At 43.9% G+C, this 15,723-nt stretch overlaps 1 protein-coding gene across 3 annotated transcripts in view; it reads right to left on the bottom strand.

Moving 5' to 3' along the window:
* The window catches only part of USP25 (ubiquitin specific peptidase 25), a 90,105-nt gene extending 79,049 nt beyond the window's left edge, over positions 1–11,056 (bottom strand). Inside the window, exon 1 of one of the 3 annotated variants that reach the window (XM_052666874.1) lies at positions 10,919–11,056. In XM_052666874.1, the coding sequence (XP_052522834.1) occupies positions 10,919–10,963 (45 nt within the window). In that variant the 5' untranslated portion in view covers positions 10,964–11,056. Of the gene's footprint in view, positions 1–10,215; positions 10,373–10,918 lie in introns of those variants that run through there. The other 2 variants (XM_052666863.1, XM_052666883.1) reach the window with 2 other exon arrangements.
* Positions 11,057–15,723: the final 4,667 nt, after the last annotated feature.

Below are 15,723 nucleotides of genomic sequence, written 5' to 3'. Positions count from 1 at the left end.
CCCAAATAATTCAACGGTGCTTTGCAATGAAAACTGCACTGCCTACCAACAACACGATGTCAATATGCTCCCCATCAAACAACAGAAATACTGAACTCCAACAGCAAAATTTTCAATCATTTTCCACTCAGAAAAAAAAGAGCCGTCAGCATGTTTGCTGGAAGTAGCAGGCGGCTGCAAAATCCATCCCTGGTCTGCAAGTAACACAGAAGTGCTTGTACAGTGCATACACACTCTCAGCCAGCATTAGAAAGTAGGTGGCACAGTTAACAACCTTCTTCTTTAGAACACCTCTAGAAAAAGCTCCAAGGCAAGATGCCGAGGCAACAGGATATGGAACCAGTGACAAACAGGGACCTCTGACCATCTTTAACATCATGAAGCTAGAGGTTATCCAGCAGGCCAACAGACAGGTACCTAATGCAGCAGCCCAGCCAGCTTCAGGTAATGGGTGATTATGGCTCACCCAGGGCTGTCACAAGACATGTTCTGTGCCTTTCAATATGACTCCTGAAAGACACGTGTAAGACTGGAGTGAACTTTTAAAGCCTCTCACTACAACGAGAGATATTTTTCAATTTCCAAACAAATAAAGGAACACTGTGGTAAAGAAAAGGCTTAATTCCAGTATCCCACATAAAATAAAAAAGAAACACCTGTAAACTTAGGTGCCTGAATCAAACAAGCTTGCAGATGACCACCATCAAATAATTAGAAGACCCTCAAGTAAGAAGAGAAAACACTGGTGGGAAAGACTTTAAATGAAAAAAAGCACACCCCTCTAATAAATCACAAATCATGTAAGAGACAAAAGTGGAATTTGAAGAAAAGAAGCTGAAAAATATGAAAGCATCTGTCCAAGTGGGGAAATGCCACTCTGCAAGCACTCCAAAAGCAATCAGCATTATCATATTTGGTTTCTCAGTCATAACATGAGATTTCTAGAACACAGGGAAACACACAGTATTCAGTTGTCTAGCCAGGCTGTTTGCTCCTATGCACTTTGGAAAGTCTTCATTTAGGAAAAAAAAAAAAAAAAAAAAAAAAATCATTGCCAGAAGCTGCATTCCCAAAAGACATTTATTTTGAAGCCACTTTTACGTGAATAAAATGAAATTGAACACAAAAGAAAAAAGGAGTTCTTTTCTCACCATCTCCTCCTCTTCTGCAAAGAATGACAAATGTCACATACATACCCACCTTATGCCTGCTGTTTGCTTTAAAGCACATGGACAGCACACACCTGAATGTATGTGAATACCATGTTCAGCTTCCATGCAACACTTTGATCACAGTTAAATACAACTTTTCAAAATGAACTCTTAAAAGCCGTTTCACTGAAACTCAAAGTTTTAGAATTGAACAGGTACCTCACTTCTCTTGAGGTCGAACAGCTGTGAGAAGAACATCTATCACAGAAACCACGTGCAAACCTCAAGCCTAGCACTCACTATTCATCAAAAGCAATAAATGGCATTAAGCATAGCTACACAATTCACTGTTCAAAACTTTCAGGCTTCAGACCCTAATGATGAGTAAACATCCTGTTTAAATCAAAAGGAACCATGTGGATTATGGGGTACAACATAAGCAAAATTATGACAACTTAATTGGTAGGAAGGAGCCACAGAGACATGTAATGCTACTACATGGCATGCATTAATTTCCATAAATTCTGCCTAGACTGAGTCAAGAGATATAGGACAACTGAACAACGATGTTACAAGCCTTTAAAACACCACTGCTCTCTGAGAATTTTCTAATACATACACCAAATACATTTTTCTGTCTACATGAGCTTATACGCACATGCTTTTGCTACATGACTAAGAAGGTTTCAGTCAAAGATGTCATAAGTACCATCTATATTTAAACATTGTCATAAGTACAATCTACACTGAAAACTGAACAAGATAAAACTGATTTTTTTTTAATTAAGAAACAGTTTAAAATGTTGTGCAGTGGAAACTTTTTTCAGCAAGAATCTACCAATTAAAATTATCCAGAACTCTACAATAAACAAAAGCATCAAGCTAAAGCTGCAAGTTTCAGTATTTAAAAGATTGCATATGGATGTTTCTGCTACATTAAGAAAAAAAAATTACACAACAATATATATTATAATTACATATAATTATATTATCCAATATAATGTTATACTATAAAATAATATTATATGATTATAATAATAATACACAAATTGATGTCAGGTGTTGTTTCCAGTGTTAACTTACTTGCACCTCAGCCTTCAAATTATTCCATACCACATATGCATCTTTACTTATGAGAGCTCTGTTACAACTGTAAAAATTCAGTGTTGTAATCTCTCACAACGGTCCCAGCATAAGACAACACCTGGTTTCAAGAAAATATTTGTGCTGATGGCTTTCAGCACGCTCTTGAATTTCAGCGAGTCACATATATTGCTCTGAAAGTACTGCTTCCTATTTATTTTCATGGGAACTACAATATGAGGTACAAAGAGCACAGCAACACTATTTGACAGAACAAGATCTCAGCCACATAAAAACATTTTTCAATTACCAGTAGCCAATTTGTGCAGATGAGCTGACTTGAGATGCTCATCATTTTGTGGTGTGTGACCACTGTGTGTGGCTGTCCAGAACATGGCTTGACTTTCACGTTCCTGCTGCTACTGCTGAAACACACCATCAACCACCTCACTGTGCTCACATCCACTGGTTGGCTTCCATCAACATTCATCAAGTGCTGATGAATGTCAGTGGGTGCCATTTTTTTCTGCATGGACGAATTTGATGACACACCTTTATTTCATACATACTTCCATATCAGACACCATTTCTGCCAGGCTGCTCCTCTGCTGCCATCTGTCACACAGCAACAAAATATTGGTGAGAAGGTTCATCCTCTACTGTCATACCACCAAAATCTGCTTCTGACACCGTGGGCCAACATAATAAAATAGGAGGCATTACTTTCAGAGCAGCACCTATTCTTTTGATAGTCTCAAAAGAGTAACAGCTATGAAAATTAATTGGAAAAAACAAACAAACAAACAAAAAAAGAACAGCTTCTTAAACTCCAAGATTCCAAGCCTACACTGATGAAAATGTTACAATGCTTGATCCACTGCTGGACAGACAGGAACTCACTAGGATTGCTAAACAACTGAAATTACTGCAATGACATTTTGTGCCAATCTGTCTTTACCTTAGGATCAAATTCTACCTCCATAGCACTGCATAGAAATTTTACTATTGACTTAAAATGTGCTGAACTTTGAAGTCTAGAACCACAGGAATCACCACATTCACCAAGACAATAACCACATTGTCACTTATGAGAAGATACAGCCCCACAGCTCACACCAGAAGGCAGTGTGAGCACCTCAGTCACTTCCAATGCACACAGAGATAATTATATTCCCTTTATTCATTTCTAAAAATTGGGATACCAAGAACAGAAAGGCAGGACAGACAGGGTTATTCTTAAAAAGCTGCATAAAACTTGTCTGTTGATGCCCAGTAGAGACCTTTGTCCATCTACTGCGAGTTTTGATGTCCTAAAGGAACTAAAGCCCACCATACCACATGCAAATCTCAGTGCTGCAAAACTGCAACATTTTAAGCTGTGGTTGCACTCAACTATGATCCAAACAAAGGCTGTTTTCTACAATCTTAACTGAACCTTAAGTTACATTAGCAGAATGTAACTTTTGACAACATTTGTTACATTTGAAGATATTAAAAAACTGATAGCATAGAATCACCAAGGTTAGAAAAGACCTTTAAGATCATCCAGTCCAAACATCTGCCTTCCACCCCCACTTCCTCACTAAACCATGTCCCTCAGCACATCCAAATGTTCCTTGAACACATCCGGGGTCAATGACTCCACCCCTCCCTGGGCAGCTCATCCCAGCACATAACCACTCTTTCAGAGAATAAATGTTTCCTAACATCTAACGTGAAGCTCCCCTGGCACAACTTGAGGCCATCCCCGCTCATCTCATCACTAGTTAAGTGAGATAAAGGCCAACTTCCACTTCGCCACAGCCTCCCTTCAGGCAGCTGTAAATAGCAATAAGGTCTCTCCTGAGCCTCCTCTTCTTCAGACTGAACAATCCCAGTTCCCTCAGCCACTCTCCTGGTAAGATGCATACTGTTCAGAAAACTGCGTTGCCAAGTTAAGAGTTTCAAGTGCTCACACACACACAAAAAAAATTAAGAAATGCTATTTGTCAAGTTGTCACTAGTAAAAATATTTCCTTTTGCTTGACACAAAGCCTGAGATAGCTGCATTTTTGCAAGGCATTTTGCAAGGCATGCAATAAGCTGTTGTACTTCAGTCTCAGCTTCAAGTTAGTTTGTCACTGTATCTTCTTGTATTTGTAAATAATCCCCTTTTTTTCTTTTTTCTCTCTTTTTTTTTTTTTTTGTATTATAAAAAAGATAGAGTATATCAGACAAGTTCCAACTTCACTCTTTGTTTACATACAGTTAAGTACTGCGATTCAAGTTACCAGCTTTCCACTATCAATTACCCTTGTTTTATCAACCAGAAGTTTGTGAGTGCCATAAGGACAGCCTCCGCTAGCACCCTGTGCCCATACTTCTCAGGCAGAAATTGTGAGCAAGTTGAATTAATTTAATCATGCTCAGTGAAATTAATGTGCACTCCAATCAAATAGTTTCCACTCCTGGGTGGGGAGCTGACAAAGTGCAGTCACCGCCTAATGGAAGAAGCCTTTATTTCCTAGCAGGAATTAAACTGAAGTCTATCCCAAATTCATAAAGCCATCTGTTGTCACAGCAGCCTCTCGTGGTGCTCCGTGGACTGCTTTGCTCACCCAGGGATAGAGAGCAGCACCCTGAGGGAGATGCTGAATGCCCACAAACTGTGAGTGTCTGACTGCTGACTCCATAATATTACAACGGCACTTCAGACAGCGAAGTTTAGCAAGTCCACTAAAAATAAATAAATAAATAAATAAATAAACCACAAAAAAAAAAAAAAAAAAAAAAACCTGAAAGGAAAGGAATGAAAAAACACAGACTTCATTCTGACTTGATGCAACCTTTGCCATACTGCACAATTGCACTGAGCAGGAGAACAAGAAAGTGAAAGCATTCGAGACACTTTCATTTCCAGAAAAGCAAAGCTGCTCTCACACAGGTCTTTCCAACTCAATATGAGAGAAGGACAGACTTCCCTGTTTCAGCCCACATGCCAGCAAGACAGACAAGACACACTGTCCCACCACTCTGAATTTTGAGATCTGAGCCATAGTAAGTGAACCACAAGATGTCAACAAGAAAAACTGTATTTCAAAAAAAGTTACCTTTAAAAGGAATATCTTCCTATGTGAAAACATGCAAGGGAAGACATTGCCCTTAAGGTTCTGGTTTACTTTTTTCTGCAAAGGAACACCAGGAATGTCACGTGCAGTTCTTGACTGTTGCCAGGCTCTGGGAGCTGCAAATCAGTTCCTCACCACAGAAAGCAAAGAGCAGCAAAACAGAGGAACCCACAAGCACCCAGCAGGCACCTGGAAAATCCCATCACTGACATCACTGCGCTGACCTTCAGAGCTCCACCAGGGCCATGTTCATCCCGAGCACCCCTGTAAGCTCAACCAAGATTTGGATCTGTCCTCTGAGGGCAGCCCTGAGCCAGGTCAGGGTGTCAGGGAGGTTCCACACTAGCACCATACCCCAGGACCATGAGACTAAACTAGTGCCAACCCAGTGGGAGCATCTAAATAGGAGGGGGAAGGACTGCTTACATGGGTTGACAGTGATAGGACAAGAGGGAATGGTTTTAAACTGAGACAGGGGAGGTTTAGGTTAGATATTGGGAGGAAGTTTTTCACACAGAAGGCGGTGACGCACTGGAACAGGTTGCCCAAGGAGGCTGTGGATGACCCACCCCTGGAGGCATTCAAGGCCAGGCTGGATGTGGCTCTGGGCAGCCTGGTCTAGTGGCTGGTGACTCTGCACATAGCAGGGAGTTGAAACTAGACAATCCTTGAGTTCCTTTTCAATCCAGGCCATTCTGCGATCCTCTAAATAATTGAAGTTATGGGGTGAGATTCCCATGGATTAGCCAAATAGATGGACTAGCAAAGCTTAGGTACAATCTTCAGACAGAAATAAAAGAAGACTTAGACAAGAACTGAAGTTTTAAAAAAATGATATTCCCTTCCCTGCTTGTGATCAGAACTCAAGTCTGACCTGCTCATTACATTACATCCTCAGCTAGAGAGGCCCACAAACACTGACGATTTCATAGGATTAGAGAGATTGTACTTCCTCCCTTCTCAAACCTTTTCAAGATGTAAGAGAACAAAAAAAGCAACAGTTCTATTATCCTCCCACTTACCTCTACAAAGCACTTTTAGAAATGTGAAATATTTTGCTATTTTAAGATATGAGTAATTTGCTTTTTGACCTTTTCATAGAAGCTGATGGGTTGTGTCATCTTTTGTAGCTACCGTTCCTAATGGCTGAGGATATGCACTTATCCTGAAGATTATCTGGGAAGTCGTAAAGACATTTTAAACTACTGCAAAGGGTTAACAGAATTAAGGAAAAAAAAAAAAAAAAAAAAGGATAAATCTTAACTTTTAATATTCTGAAGTAGTATTTTCTTCACAAAGTAGGGACCTACCCTTCTTAAAAATGCTGTTTCAGCCAGATGATAATGACAGTATTATAGTTGTAAACTCCTGCTACCACCACCAAAATTATTACTGAATATTTGTGAGAGATTTTCTAGAACGCAGTAGGTTTTAAGCTACCACTAAAGGTTTCAAAAAGGTGCAGATTCATAGCACATTATGCTAACACAACAGCAACGACAACGAATAAAGCAGGAATCAAAAAACTACATAGCTACCAACTCAGTGATAATTCTAGTAGGTCACAAAATGCCAGCAAAACCCACCAGAACATTCATAATAAGGGAAGCATTCAACATGCCAACCTGAGGAGACTTTCAAAAACTACTCTGTGTCATCACTGGTCTTTGTGCCTAGCTCTAGCTTTCAGAAACAGAAACCTGAGTCTGGACAGAATGTGTATCTGCATATGGTATGTAGGCTTTTAATGAACATCTTTTAAATTACGTAACAAGACATGTATATCTAAATTGGTGACTCAACTGCACACTACAAATAATTACCGCAAACTAATGAGTAGCTGGTGACAACACAGGTAGTACGCCAGTCTGGTTATTCTCCTTTCTCTGGCCAAAAGAGGTCATAAAACCTTCCATGTCAGCCAAAGAGGTCTAACTCCCCACATCCAAACCCACCATGATTAGCTGGCCTGCCATACAGCCCACACACAGGCATCCTGCGCATGGGGCAATATGTGATAAGGCCCCATTACATGGTGCAGGGAACTCTTATCAGATGAAGGAGAACACTTGGAAGAGAGCCTCTGGTCACATGAGGAGATGTAGGTCTACGGGCCAAATGGCAGGTCAGTCAGCCCTGAGCTCAGCTGATGATAACACTGAGATTATTAAGGCTGTAGGGCTGCTGGGAAGGTCACCATCTATCAAGGTGAAAAACAGCACAACTCTCAAATACTTTCTGCGTGTACCAAATGCCGAGGGGATATTCTCTGACATCACCTCCCACCATTCAGAACTGAATAAACATCACTGTCTCTGTTGCTGGAGACACACAACTGCACCATCTTCTGTATGTACAACTGCAAGGTATTAAGAAGTTAGCAGCTATTGCTTTCAGCAAAGAAAAGCTGTTACTGCCACAAGACTACACTCTTCCAGTAAGGACATCAAATACATAGGTCAAGCAGAGTAGAAATACATACACTAGCTAACAGTTTTCTCAATACCTTGAAAAAGAGCAAAAGAGAAGTGAACAGTATTAGATCTTGCTTAATGCCACCATTGTTTCTAGTGCTAAATATCCTCAGATATGCACTTCTCTAAAATAATAAATAAATAAATAATAAAAAATTGAAAACTGACACCTCTAACTTTATTTCACTACTCCTGTGATTAGACTACCAATATAGTGCTGAATCACAGGTCTGAAAGAGCAGAGGACTGGAAACAAACATACTCTTTACTCTTTCAATCCATGCGCACACCAAAACTCAGCCCTTCTCCAAAAGCAGTAGTACTTGACACACATAGCTCAGACGCCAGCTATCACCCTCTGAAATCCAGTTTCTCCAATCTGTTGTCACAAGATGACCGTCACAGTAATTATGGTTAGGCTGACATACTGCTGAAGCATGTCTGACTTCTCCACATCTTTTTTTTTCCCCCCAATCACTAGAAAACTACCTTTCGCCACCCCCTGCTCTTGTACCCACTGCTCTAGAAACACACCAGAGAAGTGCACAGCACAAGAGACGTTTTGCAGCCACGTTCAAATTCTCTGGGCTTCATGTGGTGAGAACAGACAGCCTACAAACACCCCACCACACCACAGGATCACAGAGGAGCTGAGAGTGACAAGAGTCAAAAGACCGATTATTTGCTCCAGAAGATATACTGCTACTTTCAATGAGGAATCAAGATGATCACTCAACATGAAAGAATTTCCTTTGAACTGATCCAAATTCTTCAACTGTACAATAAACTAAAGACAGCTTGAGTGGGAAGTGGGCTGTTTGTACTTGGGGTATTTATTAATAAAAATGTGCATCTCCCAGTTCTGCTAAAGCTTAACACGTACTTCCTGTATGACAGTAAGAAAACATCTGATGAACAATGTTGGGAACAAGAGTTGTGAATAAGGTATGCTGGTGACTCAGACATCTCTTGGAAATGCAATATAATTCTGTTTAGATGTGGTCTCCTCACACTAACAGAAAACAATCACGACAAACTTTGAGGTCTGTAGAACAAACTCTCTTTATTTATGGAGCATGGGATTTTCTTCTCAGGGAAGATGATGAGCTAGTGGTAATCCCTCCAACCATGCCTCAGGCCACTGTACTTCCATAAATTTTCTTTTTAAATGAGAATAAACTGTACAATGTTAAAGCTTGTCACTCAGTTAGCTATTTGTTTGCCTCACTAAATAATAATACGAGTCAAACACGATTTTTTGCAGACTATTCTCAAGTTTGTTTCCCCCTCCCCCAGAATGCAACTGAGGATAAAGTAGGTAATAAGGAATCTCAGCACAATAATCAGATGGTTCAACAGAAATAAAAAATACAAAGCTTTACTATGAAAAAAGTTTGAAATTTTACACAGCTTCTGCAGATACTGTAGTAATTTGCATTCATAGAGAAATGCCAGCTTTAAAAATCTTGCTGACATTAATCCTCTGCTCCAGCATACGGCCCCCAATAACATACATGATTCAATCTCCAGTCTCTTTTAAAGCTTATTACACACAACCGTAAAGGTGGGTTGGAAGGCACCTCTGGAGACCACCTTTGTCTAAGCCACTACTAAAGCAGTTCCCTGCAGCAGGTTGCACAGGGAAGCATCCAGGCGGGTTCTGAATATCTCCAGAGAGGGAAACTCCCACCCCTCTGGGCAGCCTGTTCCAGTGCTTCGTCACCCTCACAGTAAAGAAATTCTTGAAACTGTAATCCTCCTGAACTCCTGACCTAGAAGCAGTAGTTTATCCATAACATTTTCTGTGTAGCACTGCTGATGGATCATCAAGCCCTAGAAAGGCTCAGCAAGGATTACATAACAGAATGTCCAATACAATAATTAAGAGATATTTAAGTAAAGCAACAACAGTGCATTTTGCAGAAGAACACCTTCTCAGGAAAACTGCCAGATAAATAGCAGCAATGAAGAAGTGTTTAAACACAGAAAGCACAGCACAAGCCCAACCAGCAGAAGCCCGGCACACAGTCTGCTAGCTCTCCTCAACTGAAAACCATATCAACAAAGGAAGGAAGGGACAAAAACGTCCATTCAGCCCTCTCCTTCCTGTAGAGGCTGCCAAAATATATGCTCCTAGCTGACAGCAGCCCAGAGATACCTGCATCACCCTCCAGGAGAGCTTCATGAATGTAAGTTGCACCACCTGAACCAATTACACCTTCATCACTGCTTATGAAGTGTGACCACTACCATTAAACTTCCATCCTGACTACACCAACACAAACCTACCTCCATGATCCCACAAAAGCATCACATGCAACAGAAAAAAAAAATACAGCATGGGAGAGGAGGCAGGTCTGTCCTGTAAGCAGGGCAGGCACATGAGTAAGCAACAGTTACCTTCAGGGGGGAATAGAGAGCCCCGCGGTTAGATTCCAGGATCGTCTTCCCCTCACCAGTCCCATCTGCTACAAGCAAAGAGCTGCAGAGGGTGTCCATTTCTAAAGAGATTTTTCAGCAACTCCCGGTCCACACTAAAAGATGTGTAACTGCCATTCGCTCAGCCCCCTTTCATAACGTGCATTAACGCAGCCCCTAAATACACCACCACTTTTCTACTTCAGCAAGAGAGCGTCACAGCCATGTATGTGTCACGGCCCCAAAATAGCTGTCACCTTTCGCACACACTGCTCGGCCTCGGCATGCCGCGCACACGAGCATCCTCCACCCTGACGGAGCAGCGGGCAGGCCCTCCCGCAACCTCGGCACCGCACCTTTCCCCCTCCGCCCGCAACCACAAGTGCAACAGGGCCGCACACCCAGCCCGGGGCAGCGGCCGGCCGGCTGAGGGCTCTCCCCGGAGCCGGCGCTGCGGCCAGACCCCGCGGCGCGTGGGGCCGTACCTCGGGGCGACCGCGGGCAGGACGCAGACCCGGCTGCTAGCGGGACCGCGCTTCCCCGAGAGGCGAAGGCGGCGGCGCGGCCGGCCGTGGCCCCGCAGGGAGTGGAGCGGCCCCGCTTAGGCCCAGGCTCGGCCGGGGGCAGGGGATCGCGGCGCGCTCCGGGCCGGGCCCGGCGCTGCGGGGCCGGGCAACGCTCTCACCTTGGCGGCGCCGCCGGGCTGCAGCACGTTCTGCTCCACCGTCATGGCCCCGCGCGGCTCCCGGCTGCGCCCCGGGCTCGGCGGGCGGGCGACGGTGGCGGCTGGGCCGGGCCCGGGCTGGGCGAGCGGAGCGGGAGGGAGGAGGAGGCGGCGGCGGACGAGGAGGAGGAGGAGGGGCGGGAGGGGGAGCCCGAGTCACCGCCAGGCGGGCGGGCCGCCGAGGCGGGCGGCCGCCATGGGGCAGCGCCGATCCGCTCAGGCCCCACGGTCACTCCCAGCGCGGCCGCCGCCGCCCAGCGTGCTCGGAGCACGGCCCCGCCTTCAGCTCTTCCGCCGCGGCTCCCGGCGGCAGCGCCGCCCCGCGCACCTGCCTCGCCGGAGCCCCGCTGCCCTTGCGCGGGCCGGCCGCCTCGCGGCTACCTAGCGGGCGTCACCGCTGGCAGCGCTTGCCTCCATCTTGGCGGCGCAGTGAGCGCACGGCTCCGTGGGACGGCCCGGCCCGGTCCGGACCGAGACAGGGGAGAGGCCTCGTTGCCCGGCCGGGCTCGGCGGTGTCTCCGCGCGGGGGTTGCGCTTTCCCCGGTTCGGCGCTGAGGGAGATGGGAGCTGCCGCAGCCCGGCGAATGCCCGCGGGAGAACGGGCTCCGTGCGGGGCCTGGCGGCAGCGACACCCACCTGCTCCCGGCGGCTGTCCGGCCAGCGGCTTCTGGGCGGGAGGTGTCCCAACACGGGGCCTGAGGACGCACTTCGCTTCGCTCATAACGTTTGACCCGCGGGGCTGTGAGGTGGCCGTAGTCAGCACGAGGGGTAAATGGGAACAAATGGGAGATGCTTATGACGATGTGTGTGTATGCATTCAGATCTGCAAATTATGGCACCTCAGATAAACTGTACTAGGAAAAAAAGAAAGAAAAAAAAAAAAGAAAACAAAAAAAAAGATTTATTTCTATAAGACCAATCTGTGGAGTCAAGAAAATTACAAGAATCATAGAATCACTCAGGTTGGAAAAGACCTTCAAGATCATCAAGTCCAACCACGACCTAACCGTACTACCGTAACTCCAAGAGCCCTACACTAAATCATGTCCCTGAGCACCACATCCAAACACAGATTCTGTGGTTTTTAAACACAGAATCACATAATGGCCAGGGTTGGAAGGCACCTCAAGGATCACGAATCTCCAACACCCCTGCCACGTGCAGGGCCACCAACCTCCCCATTTAATATTAGACCAGGTTGCCCATGTCCTCATCCAATCTGGCCTCGAACACCTCTAGGGATGGGGTATCCACAGCCTCTCTGGGCAGCCTGTTCCAGCACCTCATCACTCTCATAACACACCCAGGGATGGTCACAACCACCTCTCTGGGGGGGGGCTGTCCAGGTGCCTAAAAACCCTTTGTGTAAAGAAGTGAGCATCCTTGCAGCCAGGAACTGCAGGGGGTATGTGTACCTACTGCCCTCCTCACTGTGCAGGCTGCAGGCCCAGCTGGCCACAGACACAGCTGCTTCCCCCTGCCAGCCCCTGGTGCTGCAGGGACAAGCCTGCAGGCAGTCCGGGGGATGGTGGGTGTGTCCCAGTTGAGTTCCCCACACTGGTGAAGTCTGATCTGTAAGAAAAGCTTGGGAGAGCGGCTCACCTGTGTTCCAAAAGCTCTGCAGCTGCGAGCCCAATGCATTGAAATGAGTTGTGTGCTGCTTGTCGGCCACACAGAGCATTTATGACCCAGCAATTCAATTTCTTCCCCCACAGAAGATGAGGTTATCAGGCAATAACATCTCTGCAAGCTCTTGGTCCTTAAGAAAAGCGCCAGTTTTTGCACAGCTCATGACAACCTCTAAATATTGCCTTAATTCACTGCAGTTTCTGAGCATGAGGTGTTGCAATTTGATCAATAGTTCCTTTTCTAAGGCTTGGTGCTCATAGATTGTATCAGTTTTAATGCTTCTGCTTTTTACTGCAAAATGCAAAGCAATTTTTAAAATTAATGCTCCCTAAGAGTTTATTGCACAAAAGGCGAGAAACAATGAAGATGATATAATGAGATCAAAAACGGCTTACAAATTGCTTTTTTGGGAATAAGCAGAAATTATCTCTTCTTATACCAGTGTCGTTGTGTAAGATTGCTAACAGCAGGACTTTGGTTTGTTTTAAGAAAAGTTTCCTGTTGCACTGTTGGGCCAAAGTACTGTGCCAGTTCCTGTCCCCTTCCAAAATATAGATTTTCTTGTATTATTTTACAGATTCTCCTATGCTGCTTGTTTGTTGTTTTTGTTGTTGTTTGTTTTTATATATGCTGCACTATTCAGAATCAAATAACTTCCATTAAAGATATTGTTTATACTTTTTGAAAGTATTTGCTTCAGTGGAGCACTAAAAACAATAATAGAATTTGTTTTGCAATAATTTGTTAAAGTCTGTTTCCTTGGTAGACAAAGGATCCAAAAAGGTGTTGAAAAGAATTTATATTTTTTACTCAATTTACCTCTAATCAGGATAGGATGACAAAGTATCATCTTCCATTAAATTCCTTCCCTTTTCTCCCCTCTTCCCCTCACCCCTCTTCCACCCTCACAAAAAGAAAAAACAAAATGAAAAAAAACAACACAATAAAACAAAACAAAAAATTATCACTTTTGAGTGATCGCAAATATCACTCAAATATATCAAGTGATATATATATCACAAATATATCACTTTTGAGTGAAGCAAAGAAGAAAAGAAAAAAAAAAAAAGAAGTCTGATGAATGTGTGTTCATGTGTGTACGTGTGTATGTGTGTAGGTCCCTGAGCAGAGATCTACAACTGAAACACAAGTGGGCCATAGCCCAGGAGTACTGGTGGAATGGAATTTCGTGCTCACATTTCTATGTGGGTACATATAGCATTAGAATTAGTATTTTTTTCAGAAAACTGATAATTTTGTCAGGGCCGCATTTAGAAAGACTCCAAGATACCATTCCTTAGTATATGTAAGGAACTGAACAAGGAGGCTGCTTGATTTCTAGGGATCCTTCATTCCTTTTCTGCTTCCAGATCTCATTGACTGATACTGAGATTCATTTTGTGTGTGCAACAGAGAATTCAGCACAGTAACTCTAGGTCCACAAGCTGTCACTCCTGCAGGTAGTGCATGAAAACAACCATACAGGTGGTTGCTTTTTTAAATTACGTATTTTCATCTATCCTCTCGCACAACAGTACCCAAGAGGCACTGTTTCTGAGACATGCCTCCTTCACAAGGAACCCACAGCCTTAACTTTCCACTCTCCTCCTGCTAGTCTGTAGCAATCATTTAGCTGTCACATAACCAGAGCTGGAAGTGTTTTGCTGCTAGTCGTGTTGATGACAGCATAGAAAAGGGAGCTTTTGGTCCGCAGCAAAATGAAGGCTGTGTGATTATGTTTGCTTATGAGTCTCAAGAGCTGAAATTTATTTCCTTTCTTTTTATCCCTTCCTCGTTCCTTATAGAGTTGGCTACAAGTTGGGCAATGTACCTTACTGTACCTTTAATATCTTAAATAGCACAGCCTGTAGCTAAATATTACTGTCCTATCTCCTCTTAGTTTCTCCTCACCTTTTAATGGTGACACAGGGTAGGCTTGCATTTGGCAACTGTGTTACACAGCGTCGGGGTGCAGCCCTCACTTCCAGCTGCTTGGTGCCTTCAGGAAGGTTGTTCTCTTTGCTCACCCTGGCCACCAACTCCCTAGAGAGCAGATCCACCTGAAGGACAGCTGCAGCTTCACCACCTCACACCGGTTGTTTTTCTGCTAGATCACTTCCCCAAAATGGTTCACTGGCTGGCAGCTGAACAGCTGTGCCAGCCCGAAAGAGAGGGTGACACAGACTTAGTGATAGCACATGCTGAACTTTGCTTCACACGCTTCTTAAACCAGGCGGTGACGGTGCCTGCCTGCAGACTGCCCACTGCCCACACACAGCGTGCTCCTGCTCATGATTCTCGTGGTCTTCCCATTTTTATGAAAAGAGAGGAAGACCCCAGCCAACCGCAAACGCTTTTGCACATTTTGTCGTATAAAAAGATCACGTACAACAAGAAATAGCTCATTATTTCCCCTTTGGGGTTTTTTTTTCTTTGTTTGTTTTCAATCTGTTTGTTTTTGTCTTAAGCACATCATTTATTTAGGACTTTAATTATACTGTAGCTACACTAGTTACTTCCTCAGGAAGTACAAGTCTGACCTTCTTGGTTTTCTTTTCCCAAATGTGTGACCTGTAAAATCAGCCATGAGAAAGCACTGCTATGAAACATTAAATGCTATGAACACACAGCATTAACCCTAGAGAAAAGCTTCTATAGATCTGCATTTATGAAGCCTATTTTGGAACACGTTCACTTAGATCTTTTATCTTTGCAGTAAATAGTTCTGACACATGAAAACAAAAGCAACACCGCTCCAGAAGCTTTTTAAACACAGCACCTTTTAAACCAAAATGTTAACAATCACTCAATCACTGGTGAGAGTTCAAATGTTGCTTCTGTGCCTGCAAAATCTCCTGTTGGTTACTCTTTGTGGGAATCAAACCAAAAGATAACTGAAGCTGTAACTCAGGGAAGAGGGCAATCACCACACAAAAGCCCTTTGAAAACAAAAAGTGAAACTAAAATAATACGAATGTAAGCTTTGTTACTGTACAAAATGGAGCCTCATATTCCATGATGAATGTATTTTAAAAGTGAATGTCCATCACCTTCCAGTTGCTTCTAGACAGCAGCTGTCCATTCATATACCTCCTAAAAGTCAAATACTATATTCAAAATAAGCAAACAACAACAAC

Source organism: Tympanuchus pallidicinctus, unplaced genomic scaffold, assembly GCF_026119805.1.
Source record: "Tympanuchus pallidicinctus isolate F22 unplaced genomic scaffold, pur_lepc_1.0 scaffold10, whole genome shotgun sequence".
In the NCBI taxonomy this organism is placed as follows: Eukaryota; Metazoa; Chordata; class Aves; order Galliformes; family Phasianidae; genus Tympanuchus; species Tympanuchus pallidicinctus.
This window is presented reverse-complemented; position numbering and strand designations above follow the sequence as displayed.